The following is a 14,654-nucleotide window of genomic DNA, read 5'->3' as shown; positions in this document are numbered from 1 at the left end:
TGTGTGTGTGTGTGTGTGTGTGTGTGTGTGTGTGTGTGTGTGTGTGTGTGTGTGTGTGTGTGTGTGTGTGTGTGTGTGTGTGTGTGTGTGTGTGTGTGTGTGTGTGTGTGTGTGTGTGTGTGTAGAAATGTTGTCTGCATACACATGTGTATCTGTTCTTGTCTGTATTTTGCAGGCTCGAACAGCGTCATATATGCTGACGTGTGTGTGTGTGTGTGTGTGTGTGTGTGTGTGTGTGTGTGTGTGTGTGTGTGTGTGTGTGTGTGTGTGTGTGTGTGTGTGTGTGTGTGTGTGTGTGTGTGTGTGTGTGTGTGTGTGTGGTGTGTGTGTGTGTGTGTGTGTGTGTGTGTGTGTGTGTGTTATTTTTACCCCTCTATTTAAAATCTGCTTGGGGATGCAGAAGCGCAGGAAGTGAGTGTCGTCTCAGTTTCCTCCAGTGAGCTCTATTTCTCCTCCACAACTCGTCTGCTGCACTACTACTGTCTGCCATCCTTTCTCTCCCATGATGCATCACTCCTTCCTATACATTCATCCCTTCAGCAAGCATTTTTTGCATCTATCTATCCATCTAAGACGTGTCCCTAAATTAGGCAATGTCTTCTTGGGGTTTTTGGTTATACGCAATTGACCTCCCCAAGTTGTTATACTTTAAAGTCCTAAAGAGGAAAACAAATATGAATATTAAGTTTGTTTTAATGATTAAAAAACACTTATATTTGTATTCTTCCATATCCCTTCAATTATCACTGTTTTGACATATCTTGATAATATACAAATATTTATTCTATGGAATCAATCAATTTAAATAAAAAAGACTTAAAGGTAGAAGCAAACTAAATGTTTCTGCACTGACAGGTTCAATTATCTTATAACTACTCAGGTTGGTGGTGGAGTGACTGAACTTAAGACACAAATAGAATAAAGATTTAGTTGTAATGATTTGTGGTTACTTCACAGCACAAATAGTGGTCGTTTGTGTTTTTTACTGCCCTGGCTTGTCATCATACAAACCTAAAGTCCCAAAAGTTATCTTCTGCTTTTGCATTGAACTCCTCTCCTGTTTCTGAAGGACAGCAGTGTCTCCTTAATGCAGACCTCTTGTTGCACCAGCAGGTGAAAATAAAACCCCTAACAAACAGTTTCATCCGGATCTTTTTGCCCCTTCTCTCCTCACTTCCACATTACTCTCCGAAACATTATTCTCCAGCATTTGCCTGTTGACCCGCTGCAAGCCGGCAACCAATAGCGTCTCTGACACAGAGAAACAAGAACACAAAAGCACATCAGAGCTGAACAGTGACAGGTGAGGGTAGAGGTGTCTCCCTGGAGAAACACACAACATTCAGAGGTGTTTTTATCTCCCAGGAGAAGTGTTCTGAGGATTCACATGTTCTCCTGTATGTCATTCAGAGGTTATACTGTTAGACCCGTGCACTGTTTGTGTTGAAGTTTGCTGCTCTCAAGTAAAGCAGACCATTTGTATAAGAAAAAAGCTTCGCTGAGTGGTATTATTTTGTTTATCACAATCATATAATACAATGACTCCCTGTATACATACAGGCACAGCAGACTGTGTTATGGAAGTCCGAGGGTGCACACGTAACGGTACCGGAAAATGTAAATCTCCTACATTTGAAAAAAGTTGCAAGAAAATTATTTTGCGTCGAAATGTTTTATTTTTTCTTTCTTTTAAAGGGTCATATCAACTAAAGTACCGTTTCAGTTTAGTTGTATTTGCTTGTTCGATATTTCTCCCAGTTCCTCTGAATATACAAAGTTATCTGAAGATTATTGGATTTATAAAACCATGTATGATATGATGTATTGATTATTCGTAAAGCTCTGAATGGCCTCTGTGTTTGTGCGCTGGTACATACTTTGAGTTCGGAGAGTGATCTTCTTCCCTTCCCTAATTGCTTGGTTCCACATCTAGTATTGTTCAATTTCCGATCAAACTTAGCACGAGACATCTTCAACGTCCCTGTGGAAACCACTTGTAGATGCAGTAGAAGACTTGCAGCTAAACAACCTGGTGAATGTCCCAGGAACCATATTACTGTGTACCTGAAGCATGCTCTTGATGCGTCTCAGATCTGAAGCTGAGAGTTAAGAAGATCTGTTTTGCATGTTACTCTGTCCCACATAATTGGAGTATGCTTGAATAAAACTTAAAAGGACATAACATAAAAGGTTTAATAGCTTGTCTTATTGACCATTACAGTGTTTGCTTGTATTGCTTTTTATTGATATAGCAATGTATTCTTCTGTAGCTGCTGATTGAGCATTATAGTTCTCCTTCAATGAGTTCTCCGAGGTGTTAGATAAAATAAAAAGATCCTCCAGCTGAGGTTTCTCATCGTGTTTTGTTCTTGAGGGCCCAGCTAAAAGACTAAAGCGAACAGAGTGCTTACAGTCGGGGCCCCGAGGCTCTGGAACAATCTGCCCGAGGAAACAGGTCGGTGTCACTGATCTCCGTTAAGTCCCTTCTCGAAACATCCTTTTATCTGAGAGCCTTTCTGATTTGACTTGATATCATTTCCTTTTCACTCTCCTTTATTTCCACTAAAAATCTTCGTCTTTTCCCAATTATTAACTTGTTCCACTATATTGGTGTTATACTATAGCCACCAAATTGTTTTTTCTTCTATAAAACATGATTTAGGACTTTTCAGCTTTTAATTTTACTGCCTTTATGAGGCACTTTGTACCTTGGATTAAAAAAATGTATAACTACATATATTATATATTTATAATATTATATATTTATTTGATTATTATGATTCCTACTTAATATACACACTTTGTAAACATAATTATTAAATACTCTTAGAGTTAACAGAGATTCTCACTGTTAGTCATGATTAGGGATGGGTATCGAGAACCGGTACTAAGTCAGTACCGGTACCTGATTGGACGGTATTGGTATACCGTTAAGCCGCTGGACAAACGGTGCTGCTATCGGTATATGAATTAGGCTACTTCCTTAGTTCAAACAATTCTGGTTGGTTGGGAACCCCGTGTGGGCGTATCCGGTTTGAGTACAACTCTGATTGGCCATTGTTAATGCCACTCGTCATCTCTCCTAACAGCGCTGTTATTATTGTGAGACTCCCGGGGGCAGACCATAGGGGCAGACGCAACATCTTGCTAGAAACAGTGTCTCAAGGCTTCTTAACATTTAACAACCTATTAATGATGCATACCCACTTAACGGGAAGAAACTCAGCTAACAGACGATATTAACCATTTTACCTACACGGAACAGAAGTCCAACACCAAGAGTCTAAATCAACACTTAGTAAAACGGGCTGACGGGGCTAACAGGGCTAACGGCTACTTTAGCACATAACTAGCAAAAGCGATCTTTTCTATATCATTTTATCGACACAAACAACATATCACATGAAAGCTGAGATTCCCCAGATTCCATTGGTATAAGTCTCATCACTGTACGACCAAAACTCACTGAACTAGCAGCCAGGAATGAGCAAGAAAACAACTTCACTTTACTTAGCCATGATGATAATGATGTCTTACCTTTGCTGTTTTGTGATCAAAAGTTGTGTTCAAGGGCATAAAAACGGTTAATCCAATGTCTCTGTGTAACTTTAAAATTATTACTGATAATCGATCATTACATTTATAAATAATAAACGCAATAAACAGATTATGGTTAGCCGACCGGAGCTTCCGGTTTAGGAGGTGCGCACGCAGCGTCTCGTTTTAACTGAATAATGGTCATGTTTACATGGATTTATGAACTGCCCCTAATTACCACCCCCTTCCAGAGACACACTGTCAAACACACTCATACCTGACATTGAAAAAGTTACATTAAATAATAAATACAAATAATAAATTACAATAAAATGACTGTTGTTTAATCTTCACATCTTGTAATCATGTCTATGATTTTGAGCACCAAATTATGAAAAAGTATCGATAAGATACTCTAAGAGTATCGAAAAATACCGGTATCGATAAGCAGTATCGGTATCAGTATCGATAAAATCCTAACGATACCCATCCCTAGTCATGATATACCCTTGCACCAACATTATTATTACCTGTGTTTAATGATCTCTTTATTTATTTCTGAAGATGCATATGGCTGCCAATGGCTTTTCAGTTTGGTCCCATGTTGCAGATTCTGAGATTTGTCCATATTATTTTGTGTTTGAAAGAGTTTTTTCTGCATGAAGAAGATCTGAATGTTCAAATTGCAACCGAAAATTTAAATAAATAAATCGTCAGGGCGAAGATTAATGCACACATTTCCCCTTTGGAAACTTCCTGAAAAATGAAATGTTGATACATGGAGACGCTTGAGTGATTAAAGAAAGAAAGAGCACAAGCACCATTATTAAACATGACTTCCTGTCGCCCTCAGGTACATCCACGCCCTCTACCTGGGAGCCCAGAGCCGCTGGCACAGGAGTGGGCCGCTCCACCACTTCCACTGGCGGCTGATGTTCGAGAGCGCCGACATCACCATGCTGCGCCTCCTGGAAGCCTTCCTGAAGTCCGCCCCGCAGCTCGTCCTGCAGCTCAGCATCATGATCCACGGGAACATCGTGCACCCTCTGCAAGGTGAGCCACACACACTTCCTGTCCCACTGTGAGAGGTGTGACACATCAGTTATCAATATAAATATAATGAAGTCAGACTGAGCAACAAGGGATGCAAAGAAACCAGAGTATTTGAACCACTTTACGACAATGAATGTTTTGAGTAAAATGTTGATATCGTTGAAAAAATATATAAAAATAAGATGTTAAAATTATAAATATAGGATACAAGTTTTGTAATTAGACAGAATGATGTGTGTGTGTGTGTGTGTGTGTGTGTGTGTGTGTGTGTGTGTGTGTGTGTGTGTGTGTGTGTGTGTGTGTGTGTGTGTGTGTGTGTGTGTGTGTGTGTGTGTGTGTGTGTGTGTGTGTGTGTGTGTGTGTGTGTGTGTGTGTGTGTGTGTGTGTGTGTGTGTGTGTGTGTGTGTGTGTGTGTGTGTGTGATGGGCAGATATCAGTAGGATAGTCTATGCTTTATTTATGCTTTCCTTGCAAGATACACAAGAAGCTTGGCCTTTGATGAATAAAACAAAACTCTCTGTTTCTATCACACACAACCACACACACACACACACACACACACACACACACACACACACACACACACACACACACGCACACAACCACACACAAACAGTCAACCCTCCAGCGTCCACACACACCTAGAGGCAGAGAAGTGAAGTGTCGGACACATATTTGAATTGCAAAGTGGAAACAGTTGCAGGACATATAAAAAAGCTACACAAATACACACAAACACGTCTCTGACAAAAACACATGTTACACACTGAGAGATATGCATCATTTGTTAGTTATTCAACACCAAAATGCTACGAGAGGACACCGGGGACAGTGGCTGACAACACTCGGTGTAGAATAATATAATTTATGGAAGCTACATTACATGTTGTAATGTGGCTAAAATTAGCCTAACTTTTTGGCAGCAGCTCTCCCCCGGGGGTATGATAAAGTAATTATTTGTTAACTCTTCCTGAAGATATGATCTCTCTCCATGTGACATTTGAAAATGAGGGTTGATTATGATCTTGCCTCATTTCCTCTCTTTCTCTCTCCTCCATCTCTGCCTTTATAGTGCTCACAGGAAATATCGATGCACACACACACACACACACACACACACACACACACACACACACACACACACACACACACACACACACACACACACACACACACACACACACACACACACACACACACACACTCACACAATTTGAGGTCTATTTACGGTAACAATAGTTGGGAGGGTTACTTTAAAAAAGTATTCCATTACAATAACTAATGACCTGTTTAAAGATGTTATCAGTAACCTAATCTGAGTATCAAGATATAAAAGTAATGTAACCTGAATCCTTTCTGGATTATCTCAAGATCAAATGTGATGCATATAAATAAAAGAGAAAATAAATATCAATATGTTTTTAACTTGAACCTATTATGCTTATTTTCAGGTTAATATTTGTGTTTTTTATGAAAAGTGCTTTATTTTTCTGTTTGAGAGAGAGCCCAGTCTGCTCTGATTGGTTAGCTGGCCGGCTCTGCAGTGATTGGTCAACCGCTAAGAGATGTCCCGCCCCTGAGCCTATCATGTACAATGTTTTGGAGCGCTAATCATATTCATGTCAATATGCTACAGAAGTAAAAAGAGGAGTCCAATAGAGACGTAAGGGAATACATTTGTTGTATCCTGATAATCCAGTTACATGTAATCGGTTACTCCCCAAGCCTGATGGTTACCTACTATCTGTTAATAGACATAATGTTTCTAAATGTTGGCACGTCCATTAAACAATACAGACTGCCCTACACACATTGCATCCTCTCGGTACTGATTTGGCTGATTGATTTATTCATCATCCAAAAATGAATAAACTATCTGTACTGCCAATTAGTTATGTGTCATCTCTTAAATATAAATCCTTAACATGTGCTGGTTCCAGTTTCTGCAAGTGTTGAGATTTGTTGGGATTTCCAAGCAAAAAGGCTTCATCTGTCTTTTTCTACCCATAATCCTCTTGGTTTTGGGTTATTTTATTCTGTCGCTGCTGTAATATGTTTTCTCAAGCTGCACTCCTGGAATTATGTCATGTAATGTGTCTAACTTGTACACGTAGGTCGGGTTTATCAATGTTAATATAAGCAGGAGGGGATTATGTGTATGTGTGCTTGCAACATGTACGACAATTGTGTTTTTGTGAAAGTCAAAATTGTTCCTGAATGATGCTGGTACACAAATATATATATATATATACAAATATCTAAATGTCCTGCATCACAATCCTTAAAACACAATTTAAAAATATGCAACCAATAACTCAATGATGAAGTGCATCCATACTGTGAAATAAACTTTTAAAACGTTCTTTCCAACACTTTTTATGTTGTATTTCTGCGTTCTTAAAAAATAAAAAATAAAAATATAAATATTTTTCTCAAAGAGCATAAGCTGGAGTTGACAAACACACTTAAATCCCAAAAAGAAATGTGGCCATTAGAAAACACATTTAATGAATAAAGGAAAAGTACATAGCTGCAGAAGTACTTGTTTCCTGTTAAAAGACACCATTTTGACCTAAAACTAGTCGTTTTCAAAGCTGAAACTGGTTTTCAACAGTTAACTAAATCAAATTTCAGTAAGTCTCAACATGCGAGCAATATTCAACTTCTCTTTGGTGTCTTCATTAAAAACCCCAGGGTCCTGAAAATTACATTAAAATGCAAAGTCCATGCAGCTCTTACCCTGCTCACATTTTAATGCCTTCTCGTGTGATTCATGGCTAATTTGAGACAAAACTGCATGATTAACGACCATGAATGTTTAATGCATTAATCTGCGCTCTGGGCGGCTCGCAGTTACATGTGCGGGCTGACGATCGTCTGACTTCAGTAGAGACTGGTCTGGGTCATTCTGAATGAGCATGTAAAGCATGTAAGTTGACCCTGAGTTATTATCATTTTTGTCATGGTCTTCCCAAGGTTCTTTTTCCCCAAGGACTCACTTGCATCATCTACCTTACAAATATATTGTACTTGTGTACTGCATTTTCCTTGTTACTGATTGGCCAACATGTAAAATACCAATATATCTGCAAAACTTTGGATATAATTCTGTCTAACAATGTCACTGATTAGAGTTGACAGCCCAACAATTATGGTATCATGTATTTCTTTTTGGTTTTCATGTCAATGTCAATGTCTTTCTATCTTTCTTTCTTTTCCCCCTTCATCACGCAAATGTATTTCTATTTGTGTCTCCCCCCTCCTTGCCTCATAATTGTTTCCTCTGTCTCTCTCTTCCTGTGTGTCTGCAGGTCTCTCGGCTTCGGCCTCCCTGGTCTCTCTGGCCTGGATGATCGCCTCGTACCAGAAGGTTCTCCGAGACTCCCGCGACGACAAGCTGTCGATGTCTTACAAGGCCGTGATCACCCAGATGCTGTGGCACTTCTTCACCATCGGGGCGAGGACTGTGGCCTTTGCCCTCTTCGCCTCCGTCTTCCAGCTCTACTTTGGCATATTCATCGTCAGCCACTGGTGCGCCCTAAGTGACCTCATGCAAAGAGTCTGGGTCCACAACGACAAGTTTAGAATTAGCACTTTATATCACATTTTTAACAGATATCAGAGGTTTTTTTTATCCTTTGAGTTAATGATTTAATGATTTTCTGCGAACATTGACTGAATTGACATTTAACAAATATCTGCCATCTTGTACAGTATCTTAACAGCAGGTTTACAGCAGAAGTAGGAGATTATTTATTTATGCAGACTCTTTCCAAATTAGGGGCCTTAAGAGCAATGGAATTTATGAAATACTGAAAGATTATTTGATGTTGAAACACAACAACAACAACAACAACAACAACAAAAATAAATACCAAAATAATAATGTTTGGAGGAAGACTTTATCTACTTTGAGATGAGGAATGGCCTGGCTTTGTGAAACTAGTGTAACCTCAAAGTCATTAAAAGTATTTTAAGTAAACACATTATTCTTGTCATTATAAAAATCACAGGAGCTGACTACAGTTTTGTCTTTCAGGTGTGTCATGACCTTCTGGATCATCCAAGGTGAGACCGACTTCTGCATGTCCAAGTGGGAGGAGATCATCTACAACATGGTGGTGGGCATCATCTACATCTTCTGCTGGTTTAATGTCAAAGAGGGCCAGAGTCGCTTTCGTATGACCGTCTACTACTCTGTGACGCTGGCAGAAAACGTGGCGCTGACCGCCGCCTGGTACACGTACCGCGGCCAGCAAACCTCCGACTCCTCCGCCCTGGTGGTGGTGTGCCTGGTGGCCTGCAGCTTCGCCCTGGGAACCTTCTTCATGTTGGTGTACTACTGCTGGCTGCACCCTGATGGGCCAGTGCTGGGCACGCAGTGGGGAGGGTGTGTGGATGAGGGTGTGGTGGGTGCGGGGAGCGTAGTGGGAGTCATTGATTCTTGCATCACCCCATCCCAAGGGTCGCAAACCGACATGGTTATTACCAGCCCTCCGAGGACCCTCCCCAGGACTAAAGACACGGGGGAGCCGGTTCCAGGGGAGAGAGACAAGGACAGAGATAGGGACAGTTGCCTTCCTGTCTTCCAGGTACGTCCTTCCCCTTCATCCTCTCCTGCACTCCTTCACAGGACCTCCTCATCATCCCGCGCCCAAGAAGGCCCTGTGATCCGGATTGACCTACCGAGGAAGCGATACCCAGCCTGGGATGCACACTTTATTGATCGGCGCCTCCGGAAGACCATTCTGATATTGGAGACCACGTCAGCTGTCAGCCCCAGGATACAGTACAGGTGTAGCATGATGGGCAGCAAAGAGGTGTTAGAATATGAGACAACTGTCTAAGCCAGCAGGGGCTTTAAACTTAAAAGTGAATTCTGGGACCAAGGCTCAGCCGAGAGATCAGTTCTCATCCCAGGACAACCTATGCCAGGAGCAGCATGTTAAAGGAGACACAGAGTGTCGGGCAACTCTTCATTCAAAAAAGAGGTTGTCAAAACTTGATTGTAAAATGTGAGGCGCAATCTGGGACCAAAGCTCTCCCCCTTAGGGCGCAGTCCAGGAGTACGTAGCATGAATGAGTCGTAGGAAGTAAATGGAGAAACACTGAACTGGGATAATCTTTGGTGAGAAATGTAATCTCTCATCCTGGGACCAAGGAATGTTAGATTTAGTTTCATCCTGCATGGTCAGAACAAGGAGTAAAAGGACTTGAGAGCGATGAAGTTGTGGAGTTTGATATATCTGAGAAACAGTTTGCTGCATGAACATGAGCCGTGGGCCACAGAGAGCCTGCAGAGACTTACCAGGGAACTCTGAGAGGCTTTGCACGGGACATGCAATCATTTGGTTTGATGACAACTCAGACAATGACCTACATTTGGGGCTCACTACCCAATATAATATATACCCAAAACATATTGCTTTAGATGTCTTGTTTCAACCACATTTAGCCCAGTTTTAGCCAAGGCGTCTAGATTTCTTTGTACCTCCAAATTTATAATTCAATGTCAATTGAGTCTATAGATTTTGTATCAATAATTGTTGTTATTTAGCAAGGAGAGAGGGATAACATTTTACATTTGTGTACCATCCTGTTTCAAACGGTTGCATGTCCCTCGCAAACTTCGGTAACAAACCTACAAGCATTCTGTTGGTGGTGTCTAAAGAGAAATGTACTCTTTTACATTTAACTTTAGTCTCATGACACCAAGAGAACCCATTAAATATACTGTAGGCTCACAAGTCCATATGGTTTCTGAAAAAGCCTGAGATTCAAGTGATAATGGTCACCCATCCATATGTGATTGAAAAAAAAAGCCATCGCAAAAGTCCTACTGTTTGCATCCCAGCTGCTCTGTCCCCACAACCTGAGAAAGGACTTGTTTGGGAATATAAATCTGGTCTGGATGTAAAGTGGATGACTTCTGCATTGGCTCCCATCATATGGCATGCTGTAACTCACCACAAACAGGCCTGTGATGTATAGTAGAATAAATACAGATGTCAGATATAAGCTATTATAATAAGCTGTAGTTAGGTGATGAATGACGTTTGGATGAAGAAGCTTCATTTACTCGTTAGAGTCTAAATGTCGTCCATTTTTCTTGGAAAACATTTAATGTAAAGGTATGAAGGGAATCATGAACAACCTCATTATGCTATGAAAACATTTTCCAGTGTTTTGTTTTTGGACAGAACAGAAGCTGATGAAATTAGCTTATAACCATGTCAACAAACCTTGAGGACTCGAAAGGTTTGTTAAAACGTGGATACATCCTAACAGCACTAGGATTCATCTAGTAAGCAGTTAACACAAGGAAATTGATAACAACAGCTCAAAGAACCAGGATTGCTTTTTAAACGCTAGCAAGTTGGCAAAAGCTGCTATATGTTGTTACAGATAGAAAGTTGACAATGGTTTGCTCTTCTTGAGAGATGACATTGTTTACAAAACGAAAACCATATACAGGCCTTTGACTCAACGTCGATATTGGCAGATTCAGGTTTGAGTGACATAATCTGTCAACTGACTGAAAAATTATATGAGAAACCATCTTGGCTCCTTTTAAACTGTGATTGAAAGGGTTAGGGTTGTGATACCCTGAAGAGAGGAGCCACAACTTGAACTAATTCAGTGGAGCTTATCTGCAACTAACTTCAGAGGTTGAAGTTTAAAAATGTGAATGTGTTACTATTTGAAAGCAGCTACATAGAGGTGCTGAGAAAGTCAAGCATGGTCAGCACCAGTAGTGAAGGAACACACAAAACGCTAGCCTCAATGCTAATGTGTCCTCTCTCATATTACACATCAGATTTCTCTTTGGCAGTCTCTCTTTGAAGTTATTCTAAAATACATTATTTTCTTTAAAAGCCTTTAGCGTTAGTCTGTGCATTTAAGGTGACTTGTGATTTGTTATGGTGTGGGAGTTCTTTAAGTCCATCCCAGAAACATTTAAACCAATGTTGTGATTGTTTTAGATAAAGGCAGCAGAAGGTGTTAGCATTTTTAGCAATGCACTCAAAAGCATTTCTCCCAAGAGCATTACATTCCCCATGTGATCCTGGTTTTATCTCAAAAAAGCATGTTCATCTAAACACGTTTGAAGATGCATTGGACAGTGTATGATTTCAGTTCATGAAATTATTTGTTTATTAAACTTAGTTGCTGAATTACCAAGATTCTTACATCACATACCATCAAGCATTTAGAAGATGCCAATGTTCAGGGGGTTACCACTTCAGGGTTGACTGACACGAGCACAAATCCCAAAATATTAAAGCACAGTCATAACAACCTGCTATCAAGTACAATGACTACAAATGGCATTACAACTTAAATATTGACACTTCCCTTACCCTTTTTAAACTTGGTGCAGGCTTACCATCAACATTTTAAGTGCAAAAACTAAGAAAATCAGCTCAACAACAAGCACGTATAAATCTGTTCGCCAACTCCGACCTGACGGCGAATAACAAGAACATGATTTGGGCAACGTAGTTTACTTTTTTGGGTCATAAAGTTCTCAAAACTCAAACAGTGCGGTATCCAGTGCGGGTGTAATTATCCCTTTAATGCTGATGATGCGTATGTATATTTTGATGTGTCAAAGACTCCCAAGCAAAGCATTTTCAAACGTATGTACTTGAGGTTAATGAGAAGAACAAATCACTAAGCAGTGTTTCCACTACATGGTATGGCTCTACTTATCCACTCACTTATTTTTGGTTTGCCATAAGGAAAGTTGAAGACAATACTTGGTACCAGCTCAGCCGGGGTTTCATGCATACGGCAATAAAAGTTGACGTTACATAATTGAAGACCACTGATTGGTTTGAAAGAAACAGCACTAGCATGTTGCAACAAAGTACCGTCATAGCAATCCTCTTTTTTTCACTCAATCGAAATTCAATGAGTCTCCCGTGTGTCACTACGGACAACAGCTGATCTACAAAACTAAAAACAAAACGCCTCGCTCCAAAAGTGAGTCAAGTTGAGTCGAATTGAGCCATAGCATGCATTGGAAACGGGGTTTGAGAGCAGTTTGTATACTTGCTTTTTAACAAGCGGCTGTGATGCAAGCAGGGTTGAGGTCGGACATGATAATTATTTATATACTTACCTACATGATTTTAAATCTACCTCGGGAATTAAAACGTGTATGTGCTAGGTGTGAATCATCCCCAGCTCACAGAACATAATAAATAACAAATAAAGGATGCTACTCAACAGTTAATATTCTTTTAGATTGTCTTCCAAACCTGCTGCCCTGCCTGCACTGTTCATGTTTCCAATTGATGCTTTAAAGGATCACTGGGTATACAGTGTGACCATTATGCAAACTTGAGCATTGTTAGAAGCAAGTGTATAAACGCTCTGTCCCTCAACACGTTTGTGGATGTTATTCCCAATGAAGGCAAGGACAAAAGGTCTAGAGTATAAGCTCTCCTCACACAGATGTGGGTCTCCTTTGCAGGGAAACTGGTGTGTCATTTTGACTCTGCTTGGTGGTAACGGGAATATCAGAAATCAGGATAACAAATAAAAAATGAATATTGGTAATAACTTGGTAATTATAGTTGTATTATCCTGACTGTGTTGTGTCCTACCTGAACTTGTGGATGTTGATACAGTGGTGACAGTCACTGCAATGTTAATGGTGCTGAAAACAACGCCTCTATGTCGACACTGATTATGTCATGTCAAACATGATAATGTACAGATAATGCATATGTGAACTACCCAGTCTGAGGCCAAGGGCGAAGCTTCTCTTTCTCTGATTGGATAATAAATCAGTCCTTTGTCGTTGAGGTAAAATAACCGTTAAAAGTGGTGCGCTGGTTATACTGTATATCAACTTGAGCAAAAACATGTTAAAAAGTAAGTGAGTTCAAAACTCAAATCATCTTTTATTAATTGATGCAAGTATTTATGTTTATTTTTGTATTTGTTTTATATCTATGTATCTATTGTTTACTCACTCGGTGGCCATGTCTTTGGTATGACTCTTATATTAAGATGTAAAAACTGAAAATAGATTTTTTTTTAACTCATTCTATATATCTGTATATACCAGAGTGGCGCTATACTAGGATGTGTATGTATGAGTATGTGTGCTTTGGTTTGTATGTATGTATTGTATGTACAGTATGAGGATGTGCTCTAAGTTCTTTTGATAATGCTGCTTAAACATCCTCTGAGTGATCGAGCAGAAAAATAAACCAGTGGTGAAAATATCTATGACGCTGTTATAAAAAAACAAAAAAACTCAGCAAGCTGTGCTGATAACTGTAGATGGGAACAAAACTGTAGTAAACATGGCTGAACAGCCGTCGAAATACACGCTGTGTCTGCGTTTTCTGTCACGGCCAGAGATGGGACAGTAATTACTCAATAAATTGAACTTGTACGTTTACTACATTGTTACCTATTTGGCTTTTGATAATGTAACATTTGAATCCAATGAAAGGAGTATTGTGTGAGGATTTGCAATTGGGAAAACAATTGGCACATTTCGTGACTTGCAAAATTAACTAAATGTGTTGTAAATGTGTTGTTTTTGTTATTATGTTGATAAAAGAAACGTGCTTTGGGCAGCATTTGTTCCTTCAAAGTGTATATGCTGTGGAAAAGTGAATAACTGTTCTGGAAAACAGGTTTGGTGCCATAACAAATCAAGATGCCAATGCAGACTATCAATGTAAAAAATATGTTGTTTTTATACTTCCAGGAACAAAAGAGTTCCATTTTAAACGTAACAAATATCATTATTTTACCATTGAATACATGATGTTAATGAACAGGCAATATAAATCAAGCTATTGCATGTCCAGGCATCCTTTTTAGAAAAGGTGTTGCCACTGCAGTGATTGCTTCGATTGTTAGGCCGAAAGCATGATATTTAGGGGTTGGCTTGACAGGCGTCTCAGCCAATCACTTTCAGTTACCTGTCTGTGAGCAAAAACGTGTACGAATCGTCAGTTTATTGGTGCTCGATTGACATTGTTACTCATAAAACAATGCGCTATAGTTGCCAAACTTAGATTGATCTCAAATTCAGA

At 39.8% G+C, this 14,654-nt stretch overlaps 1 protein-coding gene across 1 annotated transcript; it reads left to right on the top strand.

Annotated features, from left to right (window-relative positions):
- Nucleotides 1-2,867: 2,867 nt before the first annotated feature.
- xkr7 (XK, Kell blood group complex subunit-related family, member 7) lies at nucleotides 2,868-14,189 on the top strand. The gene is made up of 4 exons (XM_034240219.1): nucleotides 2,868-2,884; nucleotides 4,391-4,590; nucleotides 7,902-8,121; nucleotides 8,630-14,189. Exons 1-4 carry the CDS (start codon nucleotides 2,868-2,870, stop codon nucleotides 9,435-9,437), a joined length of 1,245 nt encoding a protein of 414 aa, XP_034096110.1. The 3' UTR covers nucleotides 9,438-14,189.
- The last annotated feature ends 465 nt before the right edge of the window (nucleotides 14,190-14,654 follow it).

This window comes from Gymnodraco acuticeps, unplaced genomic scaffold, assembly GCF_902827175.1.
Source record: "Gymnodraco acuticeps unplaced genomic scaffold, fGymAcu1.1, whole genome shotgun sequence".
Taxonomy (NCBI): Eukaryota; Metazoa; Chordata; class Actinopteri; order Perciformes; family Bathydraconidae; genus Gymnodraco; species Gymnodraco acuticeps.
The sequence above is the reverse complement of the archived record's forward strand: the minus strand, read 5'-3'. Positions and strand labels throughout refer to the sequence as shown.